Raw genomic sequence first — 24,590 nt, 5'->3', positions numbered from 1 at the left:
ATGGGTGGACGCGGCCTACACGGGTGAACGCGCGTAAATTGCAGTCGCCGACCATATACTACAGCCCATCGCAACTATCGGCGTTCCTTTCAGAATCGCCCCGGAATCCTCGGAAGAGACGGCAATGGCGTTAGCACTCACATACACAAATGTCCGGTGCGTCCTTACCGACTGAAAAACTGCAATCCTAAACTTTGCACGAGGACGAGTCCACGATACCGCTTTCCGCATTCTCAGCTCGCCCTGCACCAACCCGGGGCGGGTTTTTTGGGGCCAAGATATATGTACATGTGGAGCTTATATAGGTGCCCGCGCACTCTGGGAACCCCGGCAACGAAGCCACCAATGACCACGCCCGAGGTCTCATTAATCGACTGGTGGCGGAACTGGAGTCGGGATCTTCCCGGGAGCGCATTTACTCATTCATCGAGCTGACACAGACATATGGTGCCTAACGCCAGCTATACTACCTACTTCTTGACAATTATCACCAAATGTCATGGCCGCCTTCAGACCCGCACCCTTCCCTCTCCCTATTTTCTCGCCCGTCTCCACTCGGGAGCATACACCCCCTTCTGTACCCAATGCATCTCGCCGCTGCTCTTACCCACATTCTCCTTGAATGCCCGGCGGGCCCTCCCCCCGCGGGGCCAGAAACACTTGACCACCTGGGAGGACTGGGAGACCCTGCGGCGCTCGACAGACCCGGTCGGACAGAAGATCAACACTGACCGGGCCGCGAATGTGTCGCAAATACATTGGTCCAATAAAGTTGTTTCTTTTTCACACGCACCCTTACCATCACTTAGAATGTTCGTCTATTCAGCGAAGGCAAAAGCATGGGGCGTAACGTTGTTGGATGCTACTCACGGCTTGAGGAAGGAGACCGCCTGAAGACCCGTCGAGGCCATGTGAGAGGCTGCTTCAGCGGCTTCCTCGGCAGCGAGCCAAGCCTTCGTGCCGCGTAGCACAGTGGCACCGGCCCCAACGTTGACGGCGGCAAGTACGGCAGCCACTAGGAAGACGTCTCCGCAGCTTCCACCGGCCAACGCAGATGTTGGTTGATGCTGCGCCCAGATGCGCCACGCGAGCCAGACAGCGTACGCGTGCACGAGCAGCCAGAGGAGCCAGGTGACTGATCTGTAGAGCCACCGTCGCGCACCGTCCAACATCTCCGGAGACGGCGCCCCTGCGCCATTGCCGATCGCGAAGGTCTCATCACGGATTGACGTCAGAAATGTAATTATGGGTCGTGACTTCCGTCAATAGTTGTGCCAGTTATTTAGTTCATCCAGCAAGGCTCACCATGTTTAGCTTCTTTACACCCTTTAGAGGTGCTGCCTGCAATCTATTTATTTATTTTGTTTTCAATGTGCCCTCAAGGCTTTAGAAGTATTGTAGAGGCGAGGAGCAAAGAAAGAACGTGATAAATTAGAAGCTTGGGCGAGTTTCTGGTTCGATATCGAAATGACTGCACAGCGCAAAACATGAGGACTGAAAGGACACAACACAACGCCTGTGTTGTGTCCTTTCTTCCGTCCTCGTCTTTCGCGCTCTGCAGTCATGTCGATAAAGAAAGAACACTTGCACATTTCATAAAGTGCACTTTAGGCAAAAGAAAACAAATAATGTGTCACAAGGTACATGGAATGGCGAAGGCGTGACATACAAGTCATTGCGTTATACACACAAAAGGAAGAACATATGCACAAGGGCAAAAAAAAAGACTAATGTTACTGCGCTCGTGATTGCGGACGTTGCATTTCAACATTTTACCATTTCTGATACAGCTTCGACGCAAGTATACGTGTATAAGAGACATACTTGTGATGCGATTAATGCTGGTTTCTTTTCATACTTTTCCGTGTTTGAAACATTGACATTGACGAGCTTTGACGAACGATGGGGGCTTTTCAAACGAAAGTTCTTTGAATTTCGTGAAGCTTAAGTTGCATGTATAATTTGATTATCAAAACGCACTAGAGATAAACCATGATCAAACAGCGAGCTAGCTAGGTGATTTGGTCCGCCGAACTTGACGAGCTTATCAGAAGTAAAAACCTAACAGAAAAAGTCAAGCACGGTTCATTTACAAACCATTAGAAATAAGGTGAAGGTATACGTTAGCTAGCTAAAATAACGTACTTTTCTGATTTCCATATGAAATTGGTCGAACGTTCGAAGGAATCCTGAAAATACGTTCGACACAAGGGCAACGATGACACCTCTGTATCCCTGTAAGATAGTGGCAGGTCTACCGGCGACGACTAAAGGAAAAGCGAGTTCTGTCAATTTCATGATCAGTTTTTCATTAGTCATATTCTATCTCTCGAGCCTGTCCCGTTATTCCCTTATTACCTGAGATAGGTAATATGCCACCAAAGCCGCAGTGGTGGCTTAGCGGCTACGCCATTGCGCTGTTAAGCAATATGTGGCGAGATCAAATCTTCGCCGCGGCAGTCACATTTCCATAGGGGCGAAATGAAAAAAAAAAAAAAACGCCTGGGTACCGGGCATTGGGTGCACGCTAAAGAATCCCAGGTGGTCAAAATTAATCCGGAGTCCTCCACTACCGCGTGCCTCATAATGAGGTAGTTGTTGTGGCAGGTAAAACCCCAAAGTATCATTTTAAATTGGATTGGGCCAGAACGTGTGGTCAGCTTGCCTGGTATTAAAAAGTAACAGAAATAGAAAAGCCTAATACGGCAGCTGGACCCGTTAATGTTCCCGCTGCCATCACTGCAAGCTGCTGAGAAGCATTATGTGTTTATTTGTAAGCTGTTGAAGCGCTTGTTTAATAGGATGCTTATGATGATGACGATGATGATGAGACGCATGTTTACTTCTAAAAAGCCCGTTTCTTGGCGCCTTTCTGCATCCTATCGTAACGTGGCCACATAGGCCATGACTCAGCAGGAGAAGCCACTACGCCACAGCGACGATTCAATACGACGCAACCTGCCGACTTACCAGTCCGCTTGATGACGCCCTGTCGTGGCAAACCGTAGATGTCGCTAAGGTACTCCGGGGGCTGTTCGGTGTCATAACAGAGTTCGGTACCTTGGGGTCCCGAGCCTTCTCCGGCCATCTTGGAGGACGCCCTCGTGTAGCTGGCCATGTCGGAAGCAGCTGCCATTTGCGGCGGCAAGCCAGCGTCGCGAGCGGCGCTGGGAGTCGACCCCGGCGGCTGCAACGGCGGAATCCGCGGCGACGTCCTCGGGGGCCGAGCAATGGCAGGTTCGCGGGTACCTTGCAACGGGGGCGCCACTGCAGGGGGACAGGAGGCGGCCGGTGCCGGATGCTCGGAAAACGTTGTACCGTCACTCGCCGGTCGGCTGTTGACAGTGGTGTTAACACTGCCGCGATGCGAGAGTTCCTTCTTCCCAGGCTTTACATTGCTCTGCGGTTTTGGCACCCAACGAGGCAGAGTCCGCAGAATTAACGGTTGCTTGCCTGCGGTGATGCATGTTCACACGAGCTACGTAGTACAACACTACACACAAAAAAAAATATTTCCTCGCGCAAGCGCGAATGAAAACCACGTGGCAATCCGACATCACTTTAGGAACATCTCCAACCCACAAGTTTATTTCTTTCCAGCAAGGCTAAGAGCACTTCCCCTATCATTTTCGGGGGTCAGCGGCCTGCGTGCGACAGCGTGACCGATATAAAACAAATTCAAAGGAATATTAATCGCAGACCGGAGTTAACTGTGAAGTTAAATAAAATTTACATCGAGTATATGTCATTGCAATAGAGAAAAATTTGCATGCACGGTTTTTCTAAACCAGTAATGCGTAATTTTTTTTCCTCGTGACGCGTTACCCCGACTCCGCGTTGGAAGGCAGTTAGAACAGGCCGCAGAAGGCGAGACATTCATTTGAAGGATCGCCAGCCGTTCGTGCGCAGGCGCGAGTAAGAGCGGATGTGAGACAGAAAATCTGGGGTCTTTTGCTGCTTGAATATATGACTCTGCCTAGGCACTGCTGAGGAGGTTTCTTAGCGCGTGTTGTAGGCGTTTATCCCTAGCCGTACCGGCATCGCGGAGTAGGCACGAGTTTGTTTACGCTCGGACGCTGGCTGCCGGCGTGGTAAAGTAGGTGAAGCAGCGGTCACTGACGCCCGGTTTGGCAACCGCTGGGCCTCTACTACGGCCCCTACTGCTCCCCCAGAAAAATTAGTAATGTTTTTGTGAAGGTTAAGCCCCGTAAGAAGCAAGACAGGCATGATTCAGTCAGCGCCAGCGCCGCAGGCGCGAGAAAGTCTGTCTGACGTACCTGGCAGGCTTCGGCCTCCACGGCCCCAACCCTCGGGCCACCCGAGTTCCAGCTTCGATCCCTCCGCTACCCCTTGGGTGCCCCGGAGATCCTGCGCGCCTGCTTTACTATAACCTCAGGTGCTCTCCTGAGGCCTCAGTTTGCCGGTTACATGTGCCCTCCTGGAGCAGTGCTTGTGAAAATCCCAACCTATCGCCGCGACGAAAAAAGTGGCCCGCGACTTACACAACACCAGTCAGAACGTTGCCCCTTCAGGAAAAGCGATCACCAAATGGGGCACCCGTGCCCACTGCCTCAACGCGCGGGCCATCAGCATCGGAGCGTAAATTAAAGCCTGTTTCACATGATGCGATTTTTGTCGCACCGGAAGTTAGATTTCCGTCTTTTGCGATGAAAATCGTGTGACCAATCGGTTGGTCGCACAGTCGCACCGTCGCAGTGATCGCTGCGATTTTCCGTCGAAATTGTGAGGAGAGCTATTACGGAGCTATTTCGCTGGTTTGTTTTGCTAAATTGCGTCTCGCACAACAAGCGCAATGCGCGAAGACATGGATTGCCGAATTCGGTACGTACGGAAAGGGAGAATAAAAAACATGTGCTGCAGATTCCATTCTCCCGTTTATATGCGTTTCTTGACACGCTACGCAGGAAATGAAGTGCATTTTCCCGTTTACTTCGTACGCCTTTGCGAGTTGTCAGTACTAGGAGGTGTTCAATCACCAGCAGACGACGAGGTCCTCACAATTTTCTTTTGTTCAGTAGCGTGTGAAAATCGCGCTTACGGAGCAGCTTGAATTATTTCAACCTCGGTAAGGGCAAATGACAAGACAGCAAAGTACCCGAAGTTTCAACGTTGCGCTGAACGCGGTACCATTCAGTTGTATTTTATGCGAAGCATACTAGCCGCACAACCACGCTCTTCCTTGCTGCGCCACGCGCGGCCACGTAGCTACCATATGACGTCATAACAGCTGCAAAAGCGGAGGCTCAACTCGTGCGCTCGCTTGCGGCCGCGTAGCTTCATAGCCGGGTCTCAGCTCGTGCGCTCGCCTGCATGAGTTGTTTCTTCGTTTAGCCGAACCAAATATAGCCAAGCAACAGCAGTTCATCAGGCTAAACCGTGGTTCAACAACTAAAATAAAGGCTAGTATGCTTCGCATCCTGTGCTTAACCTTAACTAAGCCACAGCCATCTTGTCGGTTTTCAAGCGTGAATTTCCCGATGCTTCTTGAAACCTTATCTTACCTCTAATTAAATTTCAAGAGCAAAAGTGTAGGCTATCGTAATGAATTTGGTACGATAGCATTAAATCCGTGGCTTGAATAAAATATTACATGCACGTTAAGTTGCACTTCTTCTCTGAAGAGTTTTTTTTTTCGTGCACAGAAACCAATAAACATTGACTGTGTTGCGGACTCTGTATCCTTACTGCATCTGTATTAACACTTGCTTTGAAAGGTAATTAACTCTACAGCTAGTAGATTAAGTACATTGCTTGCTATAGTGGCACAGTGACAAAGTACCCTCCTGCACCGTCATCTAAAACTCATGCAATAATGCGAAAAGCAGGCAAATGGTCTGTTCTTGTGGGGATAAAACAATATAAAATGACACGCTGAAGAAAAGTAAATCAAAATTGTGCAGTGAAGTCCAGCCAGTACAAGCAGTTCTTGAACGTTCGCAGCTGATCAAGTGTGCACAAACATTCATGCCTTACATGCTTCTAATAAGTTCGTGATCGCATATATTAGTGTGTAAACCCATATAACGATATCTGGTGTGATTACTCTCTATAAGTAATGAAATACCATGCTACTTGCAAGAACATATATCACCCGAGGATTTCAGAACAAATTTCTGCATTTCAACTATACGCTATGTGGTTTATTCAATAAAGGACCACAAACTGGGCTTTTTTACAATGACAAACTTATTCCAAATTTTACTTACATACAGGCAAGAAACAAATCTATAGACAAAAAATATTATTCTCCAATTTATTCACCTGCCACTGTGGCTATATATAGCATTCTGCTGCTAACACAAGGCGAGGGGTTGATTTGCCAGCCATGGAAGTCGCATTTCGATGGGAGTCCTAGGTAAAAAAAGCTCTTGCACTTAGATTTAGTTCATCACCTTTTATTGAACCCTTAAACTTCAAAATACTATTGCATAGGGGGGGGGGGGCATGCTTATCCAAAATCTGAGTACCATTCCAGGTCATCATACACCTAGAAAGGTGAACTGAAAGCAATCAAAGCAGCACTTGTAGTGCAGATTACACCCTGCATGGATTCACCAGAAACTGTCTGGGCCTGCACATCACACAGCATTATCAGGAAAATCAGGAGATTGACACACGACTTGTAAGAACATGGCCAGAAATTAAATTACGAGATACATAGCCATGCAGATATTCCAGGACACAAGCGGGCTTATAAACCCGACATAATAACTGAAAACTGGATGAGTTTGTGTGTATTCATTATTAACTAAAGTGCAACAGGTAGACAACAGACAAGAACAAAGCGCTCTGTGTGTTCACTTCGTTCTTGTCCATCGTATTTCTGTTGCACTATAGTTAATGGTTTCATAAGGCTGCACAGGAGAAGAATGATACCTCTGCCCAAGGGCCCGATTTCACATCCAAACCCACGCGTGTGCGACACACACACACACACACACACACACACACACACACACACACACACACACTCACACACACACACACACACACACACACACACACACACACACACACACACATACATACACACACACACACACACACACACACGCACACACACACACGCACGCACGCACACACACACACACACACACACACCAATGTTGCAAGAGTGCATAGCATGAAGCAGTATCAACAGGATGACACTAAAGATGGATGAGCACTAACTTTCAACTGAGGTTCATTTGTAAAAATGTGGTGAGTTATACAAATTACCAGAAAAAAGAGATGATAAGCAAAATGAGAACAAGGTGAAAGTAGGAGCAAACGTTTCAACAAGTGGACTTGTCTTCTTCAAGGTCCACTTGTGAAAACGTTGGCTCCTAATTTCACCTTGTTCTCATGTTGCTCATTGACTTGAATTTCCATCTCCCGCCTTCCTCGAGTCTTCCCCAGAAAAAGAAGGACATCTTGGAAGGATAAAAATTCGTGCTTGATGCAGCCAAACATAAATAAAAATGCTACCGAAAGAAAATACAGAAAAATTCAAAGTGCAGGAAAAAATCACTACAATTGCCAATCCTGCAGGCCAGCACATTTCAAGAAACACTGTTGTTATTCCAATATACAGACCGACAGCTACATTATGCAAGCACATTCTTCCAGTTCCATGCCATTGGAAACAAATGAGTTTCCTGGAAAGTAGCCACATGCAGACTTGGTGATCCCAATGTTTTTCCCCTGGACTTGTACATCTATATGCATTTTCTCCCTTTCCCGCTTTTATGTTTGGTTTCACCAAGAACTAGTTTTTATCAGGTGTTATTGCTGTACTACTTTCTGCTAACCTTTATAGATCAGTGCATTTTCCCAATAAATCTTTGAATTAGAAGTTAGCGTACCCTGTTCTTACTGCTTCCCACTATACATTGTTGCTACGTTGGCCAAATAAAAGATTTCATAACGTACACAGAAGCATCATAAGGGCCATTAAAGGTATTTGTTGCAGTCTAAAAAAATAATGAATAGCCTGGGTGCAAATGGCACCAGAGAACACATAGGACGAACAAGAAAACCGAGATTATCTAACAACCAAAAGTTTAATGTACACACCGAGTAAATGCTCGCTGACAAGCAATAGACCGAACATACACAAAAGGAGAAGCAAAAATTCATGTGCGTTTCTTGACAGGAAATCCATCCATTTCTAACGGAGGCCGTGCTGACAAGATTCTCTCAGCGTTTTTAGATCTACAGCTTCCGTAATTTCTTTAGGTAGCCAATCTGCACAGAATGATCGCTTTTTACTCTACAATGCAAGGCCAGATGTGGAGAGTGCAGTTTAGAGGAAGAAGCTAGCATTCTGTGGAGAACGGCTGCCTAGAGCAATTATGGATGCTGTAGATGCAAATACACTGGGAGAATCTTGTCAGCATGATCTCTGTTACACTTTCAAAGATGGATGCGTTTTCTGTTGGGATCTGTATGGACACACATCAGTTTTTGCTTCTGCTTTCTGTGTAACTTCGATTTATTGCTTGTCAACCAGCATTTACTCGGCATGTTCAATAAACTTTCATTTGTTAGTACGCCTTGGTCTGTAGCAGAAAGGTGTTCATTCTTTTTACAGTGAACCTGTATATGCCTTGGCAAAACACTCATGGCCGATCCCAAGAACCCTAGTGAAGGGGTATGAGCCATTGTTTAGGAGGGTGTGAGCCATTGCATTCGTCTTGCATGATGGGCGGAGAAATTTTTCTTGTTGGGTAGACATAGAAATGCTTATGCATTTCAAACATACATTTATCTACGTATTATTGCAGGGAAGGGACAAAGAGGGGGACGGGGTTAAGGCAAGATCATTGTGCCATCATTATCTCGCAGCAAAGGTCTGGTGGGCCATTGGCTAGACCGATACTGACGTCGTTTCTCTCTAGTAGCAGAGCGCGCGTTCAGCAGTCTCTCTCCGACTTCATTATAGGTTCAAAAATGTGTCCCTGTATTTAATTAAATGAAATGTGCAGCCCCGGTGTGTCACTTCGTAACTACAGTGCATAACCGAGTCATCAACATTATGATTAACACATTACAAACACAAATGCGTAACATAATTCAGAAAGGCCTTGATGGACCCACTGGATTAACACAATGAACCATTCATTGCACTTTCCATGATGGTGATCTTGCAAAGTGTGTTGTGCGGCATTCCAAATAAACAATGTGATAAACCCGAGCCAAACGTTGGCACAACATCATTGCGAAACACAGACATAACCAATAATTTAGAAAGACTTGAATAAACCATTGGAATTAGCCCAGTGATAAACACCGGGGCTGCACATTTCAGATTCGCTGGTTTACCATCTGTACAGGGTGCATGGGCCGTAATTCTTTCTTTTATTGTTTGTTAAGTATTGTATAATGTTGGGCCAGTAAAACACGTTGGGCTAGTTGGTGGAAAGTATTGGTACTGCTTTTACTGCTGGTTTTTTCTTAATGTTGGGCCCTTCTTCGTTTCGTAACAACTTTTTTATTCCCTCTTGCATAATACTCCAACCTTGCAGCCTGCGAGGTATATAAGTACATAAGTACATAAGCACGGCATTCATTCATCTGCATACACCTCGCACCATTCCTTGCTCAACAAACGTCACTGTGTTGATGTCTCGCAGGGCGCATCTACATTAACTGCCGTTTGCGTTTCGGCATAGTTTGTGAACAATGTAATGCATAAAGATTACATGACATCAAGGTTGTGACCTTTGCGGTGCATGAGCAAACTATGCAAAAGATGACATGTTTAAAAAAATTAAATTATGGGGTTTTACGTGCCAAAACCACTTTCTTATTATGAGGCACGCCGTAGTGGAGGACTCCGGAAATTTTGACCACCTGGGGTTCTTTAACGTGCACCTAAATTTAAGTACACGGGTGTTTTCGCATTTCGCCCCCATCGAAATGCGGCCGCTGTGGCCGGGATTCGATCCCGCGACCTCGTGCTCTGCAGCCCAACACCATAGCCACTGAGCAACCACGGCGGGTAAAGATGACATGTTGGACTGTAGAAAATGAGGCAAATTGTATATATCGCAGTTACATTAACAACATTTAATTGACCAGTTGACAGAAACTTCACTTCGTATAGATTCCAACACGTACACTGAACCTGCAGTTATTTTTTTTTTCTTTGCTTATTAATGTAGTCGCTACTGCATGACCACATTGCAGATTTGAAAACAAAGTTCAATAAATTTGTTTGTTGCAATATAACAATATGCGTAGATGACTGTGATTACAACACGATAACTTGATACACAGATGCACACTATAGTATGCAGACAAATGCTCAGGTCAAACCCCAGAATGTTTGCATCCTGATACTTATGAAAGTGAACAGTTTCATTCCATGGCTGTCAGTGAGAGGGAGAAAGAAAACTTAATTGTGGTCGTGGAACAAAAACGCATTGATAAGCTTAGAGATATAGTCATTGCTTAACGCTTTCGAAATGAATAACTACAGCTTGCTATCGACATTGAAGCCTCTCGACAGCAAGAAAAGAAATCAGCTTTTCCAGCTCTGAACATTGAATTGCAGGAAATGCAAGCAGGCATAAAATTCTGCCAATATAATCTGTTTATGAATACCCAATTTAAATAAACATTGAGACTTGCATTTGTACTTTCTCTGGCTGAGCAATTTAGTTTGAAATGACTCCCATAAGCATGTCGTAACAATGTTGATCTAATACAGGTTAAATGCATGACTAGCTTAAGAAATCTGGATGATTGCTATAACTTACACTGAAGAAACTATAACATTTAATAACATTATTAATGTAATAATATTTCCACAAAACAGGCTAACCGTGAGCGGCGTGCGAGGCTGAGCAGAAAGCTGAAAAATTCTACGGCAAGTGCGCCTGCCATGGGCCTACGATCCTGCATTATGAATAGCGCGTATTGATATTGTCACCTGGTGGTGACGTTGAAGAACACAGTAGCAATACTGTGAACGACAAAACTAACTTTTATTGGGCGACCCTGTGCCCACAAGACAGGGTACACTTACAGCACAACGATAGCGGTGAACACGGTCGGCGATTGTCGAAATCTGATCAGTGGGTCAAGCGCGGCCGCTTTCATACATCAGTCGTCGTCGAATGTTTCAGAGGAATCGCTGGGTCCCGCGTGCCTTCTACAAAGTTCTACATTATTCGCGTCGCGCACACATGCGATCAGATTACACAAGGCTCGGTCACAGACAGCGGATGGAAGCTTCGATAACATTCCAGAAACTTCCGATACATGCAGGCGCGTCCTGCGGTGTACGATAACATTTGTTAGGCGGTGAAACGGGTCGCCCGATGAAGACAAACAAGTACACGTGTCAATACCCCCCTCTTAAAACACATCGACCCGATTCTGCAAAGAAACGAAAGTATTAAAGAAAAGCACTCGTAGCAAAGAAAACAAAATAAGAAAATTTGTCAGCATCCGTAAAAGGGTTTAAGGCGCACCACGTGGACCACTTCAGATCGTGCGCGGCGCCGCTGTGAATGCGAAATGCCGTCTGGCACGACCTCATAGAGCAGTGCGCCAATACGTCGGATGACCTTGTAGGATCCGAAATAGCGTCGTAATAGTTTTTCACTGAGTCCTCGGCGGCGTATCGGGGTCCATACCCAAACTCGACGAAGCGTCGTCGGAGGTTCTAGTGTAGGCTGTCGGTCCCCTGCTGGTTCTTGATCCTCAGGCGGGCGAGCTGTCGGGCTTCTTCGGCTCGCTGGAGATAGCTAGCGACGTCAACATTCCCTTCGTCAGTGACGTGCGGCAGCATGGCGTCGAGCGTCGTCGTCGGGTTCCTGCCGTAAACCAGCTTAAATGGCGTGAGCTGTGTTGCTTCTTGCACCGCCGTGTTGTAAGCGAATGTTACGTACGGCAGGCCCGCATCCCACGTCTTGCGCTCGACGTCGACGTACATTGCTAGCATCTCGGCGAGGGTCTTGTTCAGGCGCTCCGTGAGACCATTCGTCTGCGGATGGTAGGCAGTTGTCCTCCTGTGACTTGTCTGGCTATATTGCAGAATGGCTTGCATGAGCTCTGCTGTAAAAGCCGTTCTTCTGTCGGTGATGAGGACTTCTGGAGCACCATGTCGCAACAGCATGTTCTCGGCGAAAAATTTAGCCACTTCGGCTTCACTGCCTTTCGGTAGAGCTTTAATTTCAGCGAAGCAGGTGAGATAGTCCGTCGCCACGACGATCCACTTATTTCCGAAAGTTGATGTCGGAAACGGTCCCAACAGGTCCATCCCGATCTGCTAAAAAATGTCGGTAAGGAGGCTTGATCGGCTGTAGTAATCCCGCTGGCCTTCTCGGTGGTGTCTTGCGTCGCTGACAGTCTCGGCATGTCTTGACGTAACGGGCGACATCGGCGTTTAGGTGCGGCCAGTAATACCTTTCTTGTATCCTCGATAGCGTGCGGGAGAAACCGAGGTGCCCAGTGGTGGGATCTTCATCTAGGGCTTGCAGTACTTCTGGACGCAGCGCCGAAGGAACAAAAAGAAGGTAGTTGGCGCGGACTGGTGAGAAGTTCTTCACGAGTAGGTGTTTTTGAAGCGTGAAAGAAGACAATCCACGCTTAAATGCCCTAGGGACAACGTCGGTGTGCCGTTCCAAATACTCGACTAGGGCTTTTAATTCCGGGTCTCCTCGTCGCTGTTCGGCGAAGTCTTCCGCGCTTATTATTCCAAGGAAGGCGTCGTCATCCTCGCCATCTTGCGGTGGCGGCTCAATGGGGGCGCGTGATAGGCAATCGGCGTCTGAGTGTTTTCGTCCGGACTTGTATGTTACAGTGATGTCGTATTCCTGTAGTCTGAGGCTCCACCGTGCCAGCCGTCCTGAAGGGTCCTTTAAGTTAGCTAGCCAACACAACGCGTGATGGTCGCTGACCACATTGAATGGCTGCCATATAGGTAAGGGCGAAATTTCGCTGTAGCCCAAACAATGGCGAGGCATTCCTTTTCGGTTGTAGAATAATTGCCTTCCGCTTTTGACAACGACCGGCTAGCGTAAGCTATCACGTGTTCATGTCCATCTTTTCTCTAGACTAGGACGGCACCGAGGTCTAGGCTACTGGCGACAGTGTGTATTTCGGTATCGGCGTGCTCGTCGAAGTGCGCAAGTACGGGTGGCGACTGTATGCGTCGTTTGAGTTCTTGAAATGCGGCGGCCTGCGGCATTTCTCACTTCAACTCGACGTCACATTTAGTTAGCTGGGTCAGCGGCTCAGCGATGCGTGAAAAGTCCTTGACAATTCGGCTGTAGTAGGCGCACGTGCCATGAAATCTTCGCACTGCCTTCTTGTCGATGGGCTGCGGGAACTTTGCGATGGCAGCTGTCTTCTGCGGGTTGGGGCGGACTTCCGACTTGCTGATTACGTGGCCTAGGAACAGAAGCTCATTGTAAGCGAAGCGGCACTTTTCTGGCTTCAGAGTGAGCCCTGATGACTTGATGGCCTCTAGTACTGTTGCAAGCTGCCTAAGGTGATCGTCAAAATTTTTGGCGAAGACAATGACGTCATCCAAGTAAACGAGACAGGTCTGCGACTTCAATCTTGCTAAAACCGTGTCCATCACGCGCTGGAACGTTGTCATCCGTCGTGTTAACAAGCACACACTATGGTGGATGGTCCCAAAAGTAACAGCAGTATACCACCTATGTGTCGACCTGACGAAGCTCAACCAGATGGTCCTGTTGCGCTTTGGATTCACATCGATGCCAGAGGTGTTCCAGCGCCAAATGACAAGAATTATGGAAGGTATCGAAGGTTGTTTGAACATGCTGAATCACATTCCAGTGTTTTTCAGGGATAGCTTTGAGCACGACAGCCGTCTTCAAGCCGTCCTCCAGAGACTACAGGAAGCTGGAGTTACTTTGAATGCCGAGAAGTGTTACTACGGAGTATCACAGGGCAAGTTGCTCGGCGTCGTTCTCGGCTTTAGCGGCATCGCGCCTGACTCAGACAAGGATACTGCTTTCACTAGCATGCACCCTCCAACAGACTTGGCAGGTATAAGGCGCTTCTGGGGGATCTTCAAGCACGTTGAACGCTTTTTGCCAAATCGGTACACTGCCACGGTGCCTCTCAGACGGCTACTAAACAGATACTCTCTCGACATGACATACTGCTCAAGCAACGGCCTTCGACTTCCTGAAGAAAATAGTTACCTCAAGTTCATGCATGGCTCGATACAATCTAGAATATCCTACGTTAGTTTCGGCCAACGCGAGCTCCTATGGACTAGGCTCAGTACTTCTGTAGGATCAACCAACTGAGGAAAGGCGAGCGGTAGCCTTCACACCGTGAGCCTTGACTTCTGCTGAACAGCAGTAAAGCCAAATCGCAAAGAAGGCACTAGCCGTCTAAGGGGCAGTCAGTCCACAGATTCGACGAGTTCTTGCGGTGCCTCAGCTTTGCCACTGAAACCGGCCACCAGCCACTCGTTAGGTTGCGAGAATCAGCTGACCTCATGCCTCCTAGAGTGTAACAGTTTACCATCAGGCTCTTGCGATACCAATTAATGGTCGCTTATGTCCCGGGCAAACTCCTACCCACGGCCCACACTCCGCCGAGTGACCATGAGCCATCCACCTCTCCATCCTCTGTGGTAGCGTTGAGCTCTTCATGTCGCAAGTTGCGAAAGCTTTCTTTTATTTTGGTGGTGCACCTTGAAGACTACAGAGCTCATCAAGAATCAGGTGGGGAATACTCAGCAATAAAGAATTATTGCTGCAAACGTTGGCCTGCACGTGACTGGTTGCCGTTGAGCATGACTCGTTATTGGGAACACCGGGGCAACTTCTTCATATGCGATGGTCTTCTATTCGTGGGGGAACGCCTGCGGGTACCAGCTCTATCCGCCAAGACATGATGAACCTGTTCCACGATGGTCATCAAGGTGTTAATCGGACACTGCGCAAAAGCATCGTCAGGCACAAGATTTCAATAGACACCATGGGGCTCACGACCTTCGCACGCTCGAAGAAGAGGAGGAAGTATGGGTTCATACCTGGAGAAGGACCACTGTGCTCAGCCCAGTGGACACGCTCATACGTCGGCAGACGCCTGTGGGAGTGCTGGTGAAAAAGCGCCAACACCTCGAACCATGCAACCGCCAACAGAAGTCACCAGGACCTGCCAGTGTCAGTGTCAATGACAGTATATATAGCCCAACAGACTGCGCAGCCGTCGCATTACGGTGTTGACAGCGGCGGCCCGCCAGCTAAACCTGTGCCTTCAGGGTCTCCACAAGGACGGTACACCCGTTTAGGACGTTTCGTTAAAGCACTCCGCAGACTGGACTTGTGATATGATGCGTATGTGAGGTGTGTTTTCTTCCTATTACTAGGCTATTCGTATGTGCTTGTTTAGTTTGTTTTGCTACGCAAACCAATATGGTGGGCTCTGCATTGCAAACTAAACTAGCGGTTCAGAAAAGGGGGGCTGTAAAGGGCTAAAAAGACGTACCACAAGTACCACGACGGTGCCAACCTCCAAATGTGTATATTGGACAGCAAAAACAAAGCTGGGGGTTCTTCGAGTCAAAGCAACGACGCCGTGCAATCGTTCCTTACTGGCGAGCTCGTGTTTACTTGACCACGCTCCAAACAATGTCCCTTCAGTATTCTTCTCTAAAACTTACATAATACACACACACACACACACACACACACACACACACACACATTTATAATGTCACGCGGTAGCGAGCGTCAAGAGCACAGCAGCAAAACTCGGCATAATGAAACTGAGTTTTATTGGGTGAACTTGTGCCCACAAAAGCAAGTTACACTCAAAGCGCAAGGATAGCGGCGAACACAGTCTGCGATCGTCGGAATCTGATCAGCGGGTCAAGCGCGTCGGCTTTTATACATCACTAAGACTAGCACGGGACCTATGGTCGTGGAGGAAGACGCGGCAGAATCCGAGAGGACAAACGTATTGCAGGTTTCCACACTTTCATCGAGGTAGGCGATCGACGTGCCCTTGTTGATGTGCTTGAACTTCTGGCTGAAGTTGGTCAGCATGACTTTCGCTTTTCCTCCGTGCAGTCGAGCGATCCCTCTTGCGACACAAATTTCACGATCGAGCAATAGGCGTTGATAGCCCTCAATGATGCCTTCTATGCCTGCGGGTGCTTCGGTGCCAACCAAAATGACAATGCTGGAGCGAGGTGGGATGCTCACTTGATTTTCCAGTACACTCAAGATGTCGTGACTATGACAGTACTCCGGCGGTGTCGCGTTATCTTCGAATAGAGTTATCGACTTCGACTTCAGGTCGATGATTGCGCCGTGTTCAGAAAGTCCATGCCGAAAATTACGTCTTGTGAACACAATTGGAGGATAACAGGTGGCAGGGTAGGTTCGGTCGCGAGCGGTAATTCAAGCCGTGCAGTTTCCGGTCAGTGTTCTTAGGTGTCCTCCAGCTGTCCGGATTTGAGGGTCTTCCCAAGCAGTCTTAACTTTCTTCAAGTGGGTGGCGATGGGTCTACTAATGACGGAGTAGTCGGCCCCTGCATCCACTAAAGCGGTGACTGCGCGGCCGTCGAGACGCACGTCAAAGTTGCTGGTTCTTTGTCTTGCGTTGCAGTTTCATCTTGGCGTCATACCACGGTTGTGTCGTGTTGACTTGTAGCCGTCAGGTCTGTTTTTTGGGCGCATTCCTTGCTTCTAGGCTTCGTCAGGGTGCCGGCGTATCGTTGATGTGTCGTCGAAATAGTCTTTACGGCGGCTTCGTCGTCGACGGACGATCTTCGTCGGTTCGACGAACAGCAACCACACCTCCATCGGTTGGTGTTTTTAATTGTCCGGATTTGGACTGATGGACCCGCCCCGGGCTAGACCAGTGTATGGTCGGCGCTGCGGCGACAGGTTGCAGTCTGGTGACTGCGATTGGAGCGGTTGTCGAGGGCCCCACTGAGTGGCGGTGAGGTAGTCGGCGATATCGCAGGGGCGTTCATCTTGCTGGGGCGCAGAGCTTTAACGGCGAACCTTTGTAGTCCCTTGTCATGGTATGGTCATCGGCGGTAGACATGGCCGGCTTCCCCGCAGTGATAGCAGAGCATGCTGTGGTTAGACGCGCGCCACACATGTCTTCCTTGGAATGCTGCATGGGGCGACGGGTAGGCGGGTTCGCGGCGGTGGCGGTGGACAACGGAACTGAGGTGTTACCGGGCCTTTGTGTGGGCGCGGAGGGGGAACGTGACATCGGGTTGCGGAGGTGTGCGTCATCCCTTCCGGCTAAGGCCGCGGTGATTTAGGGACCCCGAGTGACTCTTGGATCTCCTCGTGTACAACGTCGGCAATCGAAGCCACTTGAGGCTGTGATGAAGGGAACAACTTTTGAAGCTCCTCCCACACGACCGCTCTGACGGTATCGCACAGGTCGTCGGTGCCCAGTGATTGAACTGCTGCGCAGTTCGCTGACATTTTGTGGCGGGTAAATTGTCGGTTCCGCATTTCCAGTGCTTTATCGATGTTAGTGGCCTCGGGAAGAAACTCTTCGACGGTCTTCGGTTGGTGTTAGTAATACTCCAGCGAAAAGATTTTGCTTCACACCACGCATGAGTAGGTGAATGTTCTTCTCCGCAGACATTTCAGGGTTGGTGTGGCGGAATAGACGGCACATTTCTTCCGTAAATGTGGTAACGTTTTCGCTAGGTAGCTGGACTGGGGCATCCAAATTAACTTCGGCCCCTTCTTTTCGGACAACACTCCCACTTCTCCAACCATGTCCTGGCGGCATCGTCCAAGAAAAAGTACACATGGCGCAGCTTATCCTCAGAGGTCCAGTTGCTGAAGGTTGAGGTCCTTTCGAAAGTGTCCAGCGAGGTTTCCGGATACTTCGACGAAACTCGACGGAAGGTAGGTGGTTTTTGGATTGTTCACTTACAATAGGGGTCGCGGGGGATTCCATTGCAGTTGTTGACTTGGTCACGGTGTTCCTGGTAATCTCAGTCGAAATCCCGTGCTCCGGGGGCAGTCCTAGCAGTCTGCGGCTAGCTAGTTGGTCCTTGGCGACGTTGGCGTTGTCCTCAGGTGTAGGGCTTGAATAGCAGCTTTGCGGGGGCGTTCGGTACATGAACGCACTAGCAGCTTCACCAGATGCAACGTGGTAGTGACCGGCAAGAACTCACTAAGAAAACGGTGAATACGGAAGCTGACATTTACTGGGCGAACTTGTGCCCGCAGAAGCAAGTTACACTCAATGCACAACGATAGCGGCGAACACAGTCGGCGATAGTTGGAGTCTAATCAGCGGGTCAAGCTCGTCGGCTTTTATTCGTCCCTCGTCGAAGGTTTTCGTGTAATCGCTGGCGTGCGCGCGGTTTCCAGAACCTACTACACAATTCCTGTCACGCATGCGATCTGATAACACATGGCGCTGCGAGAACATGCGCAAGTCATCGAATGAACAATAACGTTCACGTAAGTTCCGAATCATGCAGGCGCATCGTTGGCTGAGCGATAACGCTGAACACTTGCTAGCCGGTGAAAAGCGATCACCAGAGTAATATAAACTAGACGTGTCAATATAATGGCTCCAGGCTCTCAAGTTGGTAATAATTGAAAATAAATGCACACTAGAAAACTTCAGGGATTTTTTTGTTCAATGCTGCCGTTAAGTGTTTTGTCAAGCGGAAATCAATGTATGGAAGAGGGCTCTTGAGAGGGTGTTACGAAGCGGTTATGCGATTGGTCAAGAGGAAAATCGTGGCAGTCTAGTACATGAATGCAAGAACTGGAGATACTGTATAAGAATATTTAGGAAATATTGTATGCATGTCATTTTTCCTCGTTTTCATGTGAAAGGACGATTGAAAAGTACTGTGTGGCCCTCAGAGGAAAACTGAAGGTAATAATTAAGTGGTTACGATTCAGAAATAATAGCAATGAAATGATATTTAATACCCTTTATGTAATACCCCATTACGGGGTCTTTAAGGAATAAAAATGAAAAATGACATAATGTAAATGAGGATGGCTTGCATCTTTTTCCGAATGACTTTTACAGCAAGTCGACAGAATTAGATGTAGAAAGGAGCGACATGTGCTGAGTTTAGGAGCATTTCTCCTCGTTTTATATGCGTAAGGATTTTTATGCCTGCCCAACGAGGAAACCCGCCTGTCCGTCATGTAAAACGATTGCTTTTAAGGTAAGGTATGCAGCAGTGAGCGATGGACCTTCGTGCCTTGTTGTAACTGCAGTATTCTTCCTGTCATTTCTTGGCTCAACTGAAGCCGACTACACGTGCTATTCTGGCTGCTTATCTAATGTTTCCCTCACCTTGGTTCCCTTTCCCTCCTTCCTTAACCTGCCTTTATAGTTACGACGTGAAATGAAAATAAACGCCCCATTCTTCCAGCTTCCAAGCCTGAGTCTACATTGTCTTCATCCAGTGCAGTGTCCGACTAACGATGTAACAGTGCTGCATCACCACTTCAGCACGAACTAAATGGTCAGAACACAGCGCACACGAAGGTACCAGTACTCGCCGTACTCTGTCCCAATCGCGGATCGCTAGGGCCCGAGCGGCTGCGCCTGTCAAGGTTCATAATGGTTCAACGAGGAAGGATAAGGTGCTAGAGAGTGATAACGGTTCGTAATGGTCGGAACGCCATCAGCGCACCTGGCTCCACCACCTGCAATAGTTTGCTTGCGTCATCAATTCACCTTGCGCCGCCGTCCGCAGCAGTTCCTGTCACCGCAGCGATGTCATTTATACTAGTGAGATCCAGTTTCGTAACACTGATAATGACACCAGGCTGCGTGGAGATGACCAATAGATATGATGCTTACGCATACTTAGACACATCCCAGTGTAGTTTGTGCGTGAATTAGTTTCAAGCTAGCACCGCCAACAAACCGCAAACTGGAATACGGACAGTCGTTTCATGAAATATAATCGTATGCATTCAAATCTAGGAATTTTTAAGCTAACCAGGGATCGTCAAGGGCTAATTTTATGGATTATATAGCACAGAAGGTTGGCATCACTTCCGTAGTGTTGCAACGCATCTTGCGTGGGGGATGCCACAGGGAACAGCAAGTAGCCACGACAGCGCTCCCAGCAGCATCGGAGGGATGCCGTGAGCCAGCAGATGCCTAGTACTGAATTCTGAAAGGTGTGGGAATTTGCTTACTCGCTGCATCACACACAGCTTCACTGTCTGTAATGCAGCCGTTACCGTATCTGAATACGGTGAAGCGCAACACACGGGACCGAAGGAAAACGAGACAGACGGGACAAGCACTTGTGCTGTCTCTGTCTCGTCTGTTTTTTATCCTGTGTATTGTGCCTCAGTGTATTATTACGATACCATCGACAGATACTCAAGGGGCATGCACGTGCCGCCGTGATAATGACGATGAATTTAAAGGTCTGTGCTTTTGGCGCGAGCGAGTGTCTGCGTGCAGCGGTCTGCCTTCAGTGTAAATGCCTAGTAAATAGTCTCTGTTGTCTGTGTCTTTTCACACGTTGCATATTGGTGGAGATTTGCGATCCCCGACCTCACCACGGAGCTCCACAGCGGTCGGTACATCGAGCTTGTCACCATCCTTCCCAGTGGAGAGACCACATTAGTGACGGCTGCGGCCGGTGAGCCTGCTCCAATTGTCATGGTTGCCTACCATCGCGACCCTGGAGTGTTCTGTGGCCTGGAGGGACATATCGTTCATGAATGGATTAAGCTCTATGAACTCGTCCGTGCTAATAACAGGTGGGACCTAACGATTATGCTCGCGAATGTCATCTTTTATCTGAGGCCACCGCGCGTGTGCCTCCAAACGCATGAAGACGAGATAACCAGCTGGAATATGTTCAAAGATAAGCTACGTGAACTGTTCGGCTACCCCTTTCGGCGCAAGGTTGCCGCGAGAAAGGCTCTTGCGACTCGTTTTCAAATATCTGCACATCCGTACATTTCATAGTTCCAAGACATCTTGACTCTATGCCGCAAAGATGCCGACATTGTCTGAAGCAGATACAGTGGCTACTGTACTAAAAGGAATCGCGGACGACGCTTTCAGTCTGTTTGCTTTCGGCAACGTCTCGACTATCGACGCTATCATAAATTGCTGCAGTCGCCTTAAACAAGCAAAGAGCCGCCGTATCACACACCACATCACGCGGCTACCCAATACCCCTGCCACGTGAATATTTGCGGGTCGCTTCGTCCGCCCACCACTTGTGCGAAAAGACCCAAGGTTTTATATGGTTTATATGTCTCTGCTACCTTGACGAAGTCGTCATCTTCTCGCTAACGTTCGACACGACCCTTGAGCGACTAGCAACTATACTTCACATTTTTCAAAAGTTGATTTAGCCGCCACCAAATCACTGTGCTGGGCCATCTCGCCGATGCTTCCGGAGTACAGCCTGATCCCGACAAAACTCGCGCTGTCCAAGACTCCCTGGTTCCGAAGACAACCGCAGAGGTTCGAAGTCTTGTCGGGATATATGCTCGTACTTCCGTCCTTTTGTTCAGTTTTGCGGCAATCGCTAGAGCCCTCACCAATATTTTGAAGAAAGGCGTACAGTTTTCGTGGGGTACTTCAGAATGCGCCGCCTTCGTCACTGTTCTTACCTCGCCATCCATCCTCGCCCACTTCAACCCTGATGCCCCTAGACAACTGCGTACAGACGCCAGCGGTGATGGCGTAGCTGCTGTCCTAGCCAGGCGTCAGCGTGGCCAGGATCGCGTTATTGCTTATGCAAGCCACCTCCTGTCACCGTCGGAGCGCAACTATTCAATTACGGAAAAAGAATGCATTGCTGCTGTCCGGGTGGTTGCGACGCTCCATCCATACCTCTGTATACGTACGTCCTTTCTCTGTAGTTACTAACAATCATGCTATCTGCTGGCTGTCATCCCTAAAGGCTTGGTCGATGGGATGTCAGGCTCCAAGAGCTTTCATATTCCATGGATTACAAGTCTCGCCGCCGGCACCAAGGCGCTGACAGACTGTCGCGTTACGCTGTTTATGACTTTGACCCCTCAAATACTGACAATGCTGCTTGCGTTTCTTCAGTGTCACAGCTCCTTCATATCGCCGACGAGCATCATCGTGACGTCTACATAAAAACACTCATCAACGGTTCTGAACATTCTCCATCCGATGCTACTCTATATATACGCCTCTTCGTCCGCCACGACGGTGCTCTTTACCGTCATAATCTTCATTCATACGGCTCTGGTTTGCTATTTGTAAAAATCACCTAAACATCTCCCCTCATCCCCTCATCCCTCCACGACGCACCAGCGGCGGGACACCTTGGCGTATCTCGAACCTAAGACCGAGTACGCCGCCATTTTTTTTTTCTGGGAGGGCCTTGCCCGCAACGTACGACAATTACGTCGCCGCTTGTGACCTATTCCAACTACGCAGGAGGTGATGCTAGCTCCTCGTTGGTTGCGTGCCGTCACTCGACATCCCTACCGAGCACTTTCATTGCGTCGGCTTGGACCTTCGCGGCCGCTTCCCGTAATCTACATCAGGGAACAGTTGGGTCGCCGTCGCTGCGGACTACACGACCCGCTACGCCATAGTGCGCTCTCTTCCGACCGGTTGCGTAATTGATGTTGCTGACTTCCTCCTACACAGTATCATTTTGATGCATGGTGTTGCGCGTCAAATACTCACAGACCGTGGTCGCAAGTTTTTTGTCCAAAGTCATTGACTACGTCATGCGTGTCTACTCCATACAGCATAATATGACCACCTCCTACCACCCCCAAACGAACGGCCTCACTGAACGTTTGAATCGAACCCTAGAGACACGCTATAAAAATACGTTTCAGCCAACCACCATGACTGGGACCTTACTCTACCTTCATTACATTACCTTTGCTTACAACTCTTCCCGTCTGGAAATTGCTGGTTGTTTCCCGTTCTACCTCTTGTATGGCCGAGAACCGACACTACCAATAGACATTGTGCTTCTGTCCACCGCAGCTTCCACGAGCGATTATGCCCGTGATGCTATCGCCCGTGCTGATGATGCTCGCGAGCTTGCCCACGCTCGTCTGCAACTGTTTCGAGACGAACAGAACACCGCTACGACCTCCGTCACGGTGATGTCCATTTTTTGCCCGGCACTCTCGTGTTGCGTTGGTCACCAACTCATAAAGTTCGCCTTTGTGAGAAAATTACACTCCTGCTACACAGGCCCATATCGCGTGCTCCGCAAAGTGACGACTGTGACCTATGAAATCGTTCTAGCCACGCCCTTTACGTCCTCCGCTGTGACAACCAGTGCCATGGTCCACGTCGCCAGACTCAGGCCTTATAACCCTCCACGCGCTTTAGATATTTCACAGCACCGGGATGGTGCTTTCACCACCGGAGGGGCACGGAGGGGGGGGGGGGGGGGCTAGTATTACGGTACCATCGACCGACACTCAAGAGACGAGCTGCCGCGAGAAAAACTACGAAGTGTCTGGGCTTTTGGCGCGAGCGAGTGTCCGCCTGCAGCGGTTTGCCTCCAGTGTATATGCCGTGTAAATTGTCTCTCCCTTGTCTGTGTCTTTCCTCGCTTAACTCTAATAAAGTATGCTTCACCAACTGACCCAAAGCTCTACTGTTCTAAAGTATAATTTGTTAGATCGGTATAGATTGGTAAATAATTTCCCACCTTCCTTTCTTTAGGAACTAACAGTAATAAAATTCTGGGAATTACCGAGCAACACACAGTCTATGATAAACGCCCTAGTCTTGGGCACTTCAACGTGGACCTAACTCTAGGCGCAGCAGCGTTTTAGCATTCCACCAAGATTGAACCACGGTCACCATGAGCAGCAACCCAACCGCCGCTGAAGCGCTGCCAGGCGTTTTGAGTCAACTAATGGCTATGCTAGGAAACCTTGTTACGGGACGCGCTCCTCGTATAGAAATTAGCTGCGCGTTTCTCGCCAAACTGTGGCGCTGTATAGTGCCGCCGCACTCTAATCTGGCTATAAGAAGACCGGCGCACTGTACATACCATAATAATGCGTAAGTTTTCTTTGGCGAGTAACCCAGGAAAATATGTCTGTCACGCGAAAAATGTCACGAAAGATACATTCCTTGTATCTGCATAGAAGTGCGTAATTTGCGAAGACATTTAATAGTTATAATAGTGTAAATGTAGATGAGTGGTAGCTTTATAAAAGGTAAGGAGCAATTTAAATAAAGGAACATCACCAGAGAGAATACTCATACGATCAGATTTACACATACCCGTAAGGATACAAAAGGCTCCATAGAAAATGCGTGGGAAACCTAAAGTAGGAGTGGGCTTAACTGAATTTCGGGTATGTGCCAGATTGAAATTTCCGGGTGGCCCAACTGAAATTTGGACGTGGGTCATCTTGAAATATGGGGGTGGGCCTATTGAAATTTGGGGCTATGCTTACGCAAACTTAGCCAACTGAATTGGCGTTCCTGCATACTTTGTTGCCTTTCAATGCACCGTTTGCGAACACTGGGAAAGGTTCGCTTGCGTGGGCGGACATCGGGGACGTGTTCACCATAATTTTTTCAAAGGCGTATCGGTTATATGTCCACCCAGGCAGGCCACCAGTTCG

The 24,590-nt window shown here is 48.5% G+C and overlaps 1 protein-coding gene across 7 annotated transcripts in view; it reads right to left on the bottom strand.

The window, feature by feature from the left end:
• Positions 1-24,590, bottom strand: part of LOC135920337 (uncharacterized transporter YutK-like) — a 278,506-nt gene that overhangs the window by 142,714 nt on the left and 111,202 nt on the right. For all 7 annotated transcript variants that reach the window (XM_065454550.2, XM_065454549.1, XM_065454551.1 and 4 more), the window contains exons 3-4: positions 2,971-3,400; positions 871-1,189 (exon numbers count right to left, since the gene is read on the bottom strand). In XM_065454550.2, coding sequence (XP_065310622.1) covers positions 871-1,189; positions 2,971-3,400 — 749 coding nt within the window. The remainder of the gene's footprint in view (positions 1-870; positions 1,190-2,970; positions 3,401-24,590) is intronic.

This window comes from Dermacentor albipictus, chromosome 1, assembly GCF_038994185.2.
Source record: "Dermacentor albipictus isolate Rhodes 1998 colony chromosome 1, USDA_Dalb.pri_finalv2, whole genome shotgun sequence".
Classification (NCBI taxonomy): domain Eukaryota; kingdom Metazoa; phylum Arthropoda; class Arachnida; order Ixodida; family Ixodidae; genus Dermacentor; species Dermacentor albipictus.
The sequence above is the reverse complement of the archived record's forward strand: the minus strand, read 5'-3'. Positions and strand labels throughout refer to the sequence as shown.